This window comes from Crocodylus porosus, unplaced genomic scaffold, assembly GCF_001723895.1.
Source record: "Crocodylus porosus isolate Cpor-Errol unplaced genomic scaffold, CroPor_comp1, whole genome shotgun sequence".
Lineage (NCBI taxonomy): Eukaryota > Metazoa > Chordata > Crocodylia > Crocodylidae > Crocodylus > Crocodylus porosus.
This window is the reverse complement of record NW_017728908.1, coordinates 57,022-61,560: the sequence shown is the minus strand read 5'-3', so window position 1 is coordinate 61,560 and position 4,539 is coordinate 57,022. Positions and strand designations below refer to the sequence as shown.

General features: G+C 67.0%; 1 protein-coding gene across 1 annotated transcript in view; it reads right to left on the bottom strand.

The window, feature by feature from the left end:
* Positions 1-2,922: 2,922 nt before the first annotated feature.
* The window catches only part of STAC3 (SH3 and cysteine rich domain 3), a 4,458-nt gene continuing 2,841 nt past the window's right edge, over positions 2,923-4,539 (bottom strand). The window contains exons 7-11 of the mRNA XM_019531671.1: positions 4,491-4,539; positions 4,302-4,405; positions 4,009-4,060; positions 3,589-3,726; positions 2,923-3,381 (exon numbers count right to left, since the gene is read on the bottom strand). The exon at positions 4,491-4,539 is cut by the window's right edge and continues 3 nt beyond it. Of these exons, the coding sequence (XP_019387216.1) occupies positions 3,283-3,381; positions 3,589-3,726; positions 4,009-4,060; positions 4,302-4,405; positions 4,491-4,539 (442 nt within the window). The 3' untranslated portion in view covers positions 2,923-3,282. The remainder of the gene's footprint in view (positions 3,382-3,588; positions 3,727-4,008; positions 4,061-4,301; positions 4,406-4,490) is intronic.

The following is a 4,539-nucleotide window of genomic DNA, read 5'->3' as shown; positions in this document are numbered from 1 at the left end:
GCCGAGTCCCGGCCCCCCGCAAGAAGCTGGTTCTAGGGACCCCCGGGGAGGTAGGGGCGGCAGACCGGTGTCAGCGACGTGCAACTAGCGTCCCCCCCCGCCCGGTGTGTGCGGGGGGGCTGGACTGCCCTTGCTGCCCCTCGGGGGCCCACATCCAGCACTGGGGGCTGCGGGTCAAAAGTGAGGGGCAATCAGGCTGTTGCCTCCGCAGAAGCAGGTGCGGGGAGGGGGTGAAACTGCGGGGATTACGGGGCCCGGACCCCATCCCGGGCCGGCGAGGCGGGGGCTGGGCTGCCCCCCCCGGAACAGGAGACAGAAACGCACGGGCTCCGCGCGGCTGCGGACGTGCCCGGGCCCCGCCGGATCGGGCCCAGCGCGGGGGGGCATCGGCTGCGACTCGGGAGCCCCCCGGTGCCCCGCACTCCGCAGTGCCCCTCGGGGCTGCCTGTGCTGGGGGTGCTGTTGCCCTTGAACCCCGCCACGATGCCGTGGGGGCCCCGGGGCCTGGCAGTGCCGCCCTGACGCTAATTGCCCGAGACAAGGACGGGCCCCGCCGCCGCCGCCTGCATCTCAAGCAGCCCCGCGCCCCCCCGGGCCGGGGGGTCCGCACCGGGCCCTGCGGGCAGCCGCCAGCCTGGCACGTCCCCGCCGGGCACCTGGCGCCGAGGCGGCGGCGGCCTGATTTGCATGTTTGCATATGTAAATGAAAATATTTGCATAGCGGCTTTTTATTTGCCTTTGCTGCCTTCTGGCCACTGTCGTCTGCCCCCAGCCCCCAGCGGCAGGGGCTGTTTGCCCCCGCCTCTGAGACACCCTTCCCCCTCCTGCAGCCGCTGAGCTGGGCCTAGGGGCACACTTTGGGGGGCCAGAGCCGGGCACTGTAGGGCACGGTGCCCACAGCCACCCCCGGTGGTCACCAGGGCTGCCGTGGCCACGCGATGCGGTGCCTGACCCTGCCCGTGCCCTCACCGGGCACCACTGGCCTCCATCACCGTGGCCCCTAGCCACATCTGTCTGTCACCATGGCACCCAGTGGACTTGGTGGCCGTGGTCCCTGCCACCACCCCACCATCCTGGTTGCTGTGCGGCGGTTGCCATGGCTCCCAGCAGTGTCCATTGCCGTGGCATCTTGTTGCCGTGGCATCTGTCACCGCTGTTCCCAGAAGCCTCCCTCCCATCAGCTGCCCCTGCCCCCTCCCACCTCAGGGCCCAGTTGTGGGGGGAGGGGAGCATGGGGGGTGGGATTTTTGAGGAGGGGTGAATCTGGCTGCATCCAACCTGACCATCGCAGCTGTGGGAGCCACTCAGGTGCGAATCAGCCTGACAAGCCTCATTACAGGCCTCGTTACAGCCAGGGGGGCTCCCCTCTCCCCCGAACAACCACCCTTAGCAACCGGTTGCCGGGCTCCAGAGCAGCTTGCACGGATAGACCAAGCCGGGGCATGGATGGGAGCCCAACTCCAGGCCTCGCTCCCCGCACACGGCCTCCTGGGATACTGGGGGGCTGCCCGGGAGGAAATGGCATGCGCCTTCCTGCCCCAATCCCCCAGGCTGGGCTGAGGTGGGGGCAGATGCCCCAGCTTTGGGGCAGGGCCCAGCTCAGATCTAGGCTGCAGCCCCTGAGGCAGCTAGGAGCCGGGCCCTGCGCTGCGGGGCCTGCCCGGAGGGGCCCCCTGGCCCAGGGGCCGGGATGAGCCGGCGCTAACGAGGGGTGACGGCGCCCTGCATTATAGATGTGCCGAGCGGCACTGCTTTCAAGTGCCCGTCGCCTCCAATTACCCGGCCTGGAGGCTCAAAGCCTCGAGAAATCAAAGCCCGCAGCCAGGCCGAGCCGGGAGCCGGAAAGCAGCCCGGATGCTGGGGGGGCTGGGACTCCCTGCACACGTGCACACACACACGCGCGTGCACGTACATGCACCCAGCTGGCCCCCCAAAGTTGGGAGTAGCAATTAGTTACAACTCCTACCCCCGGGGCTCATGAGCCGAAACCCTTCTGCCCTCCCTGGCCCGGCAGACTCCCAGGTGTCTGGGCTCCGAGGGGCACTGCAGGAACCCACCTCCCCCAGGTGCCCTGGCATAGGGGTGTGGGGGTCCTGCCCTCTCCAGTGCCCCCCCCACTCTCTCTCACACACACACACACACACACACACACACACACACACACACACACACAATCAGTGCCAGGCCCAGCTACTAACTGAATTAGCTCCTGATTGCCGGGAGATTAAAGTTGTATGGGGGTGGGGTTGGGGGGGTGATGGGGGTGATTGCAGTCAGGCTCCATGGGGAGGATGGCACTGGTTGAAGACAAGGACTCACGTGTGATGAGTTTGGGGGTCTTAGCCCAACCTGGACTGTGTTGGTGAGGCCTGCACAAACCCTGGGAACAGCCCCCTGAGACACCCCCATTTCACCCGGGTGCTCCCTGCAGCCCTTGGGGGGACTTCCCTAGGCCCCAGCTGGGGAGGTAGTTTGAGACAGGAAGTGGAGCAGATGGGTCATGACCTCTGGGCCCCAATGGGCAGAGGTTGGCCCTAAAGCAGGGGGAAGAGCAGGCAGGGCTCCCTGGAACTCCCCGCCACCCAGAGATCCCCCCACCCCGACCTCAACCACTCCTCCCCAGAGCTTGGGTGGGGGGGACTTGCAGTCTCCTGCTGCCACCCAGTGGCCAGAGCTTTAAACTGCACTCAGCTCCGATACCCGCCTCAGGTCACCCCGGGCCTTGGCTGGGGGGAGGCAGGGTCAGCAAGGCTTTGCCCCTGGGGTGCCAGGACTTGGCAGGGGCAGACCCCCAATAGAGGGCTGGGAGGGAGGGAACCAGTGGGGGCTGCAGCTGCGTGGGGGAGCTAGCACTGCCCCCCACATGCCTGGCACTGCCCATGGCCCAATGCCCTGCAAGGGGGGAACAGCCTCTCCCACCCCCTGTGTGAGTCTGGGCCCCCATATGGGTTTGTGCCCCCTACCCCTGCACCACCAGAGAGGCCAGGCTGGGACCAGACATATATTGCTCAAGTGTTACAGGATCAGCCCCCCAGCACCACAGCCCAGACCCCCCAACACACACACTCAGCCCCCCCACTCCCACATAGCACGGGGCCCTGAGGGGAGGAGGAGGGATCTGGGGCCTGCCAGCAAAGCCAGGAGTCTTGGGAGGGACATCTAGGGGGCACCTGGGGCTGGGGAGGGGGGTGGTTCCAGCTGCCTCTGCCCCCAGTGCTGGGGAGGGGTTGGGAGGGGGGAGTCCATGCCCAGCACCCGTGGCCCCCGTCCGGCATGGGGGACTCAGATCTCCTGCAGGAAGTCAGCAGGGAAGAGCCCGACTTTGCGCCCTGTGTACACCTTGATGTAGCCGTTCAGCTCCTCGCCTTTCTGCACCACGATCTGGGGGTGATGAGAGGGGGGGTTACACTTGGCAGGAGCCCGGGGGTGGGGCAAAGATAGGACACAGGATCTGGGGGAGCAGAGATGCAGGGATGGGCACCCGCAGGGGCTGGGGCGCATGGCTCCAGGAGGCACCAAGATGCTGGCGGGTGTCGAGGCAGGGGCAGAGGCCACAGGGTAGTGGGGGCTGGGGGGCTAGGGTCTCACCTGGTCCTTCTTGAGGGTGATCTGCCCAATCTCGCGGTTGCCCACAAAGGAGCGGGTCACCTTGAGCACGCGCTCGCCCGCCCGCACCCGGATGATGTAGTTGGTGGGGAAGTAGCCGACTTTCTCGCCAATCTTGCCCTGGATAAGATACAGCGGGGCCGGGGGGGCAAGGCTCAGAGCCTGGCAGGGGCTGTGGGTTGAGAGTGACGGGCACCAACAGGGCTGGTGGATGGGGTGCTGTGGGTTGGGAGTGAGGGGTACCATGGTGCACGGCTGGGGGGGGCAGGGGGCTGCGGGTAAGGAGTGAGGGGCACTGGTGGGACATGGGGGCCCTACCCCCACCCTCTTCCTTTCACAAACACTGCGACCCACCCCCCCACCAAGGCCCCCTTCCTGTGCCCATGGCTGTGGCCCCCTCACCCTCCACCACTCCTCGTTGGAGTCGTCGATGACGGTGATCTTCTCCCCAGGGCTGCAAGGCAAGGAATTGCGACTGAGGCAGGGCGCCTGTGCCACGCAGGGAGGTGGGGGGGACTACCGCCAGCATCAATCCCCTGCCCCTGGAGTCCTAGGATTGGCCGAGGGAGAGGCCAGGGAGCCACCACGGGCCTGAGCTCGGCCAAGCAGGGGCCAGCAAACCTGCCCCCTTCCCCCCAGGTGACTCAAGCACAGGACAGTGACCCCCCCAGACAACCCCCCTTGGCCCCGCTCACGGGAAATCCAGGTCGTCTTTCTCCAGCGCCTTGAAGCGATAGAGGGCCACGAAGTAGTGGGACTGCCCGAAGCCCCCACGCACCCCGGCCTGCGGCTTCTTGCTCTGGGGGGGCAAGGCCAGAAGGTCGGGGCTGGGCTGGGGGCGCAGGGGTCCCTCCAGGGCCTCCCCCAGCCCATGGGGACGGTACCTTGTCATCAGGGGCGCTCTTTTCTGCTTTCTTGTCACCCTCAGGGTTC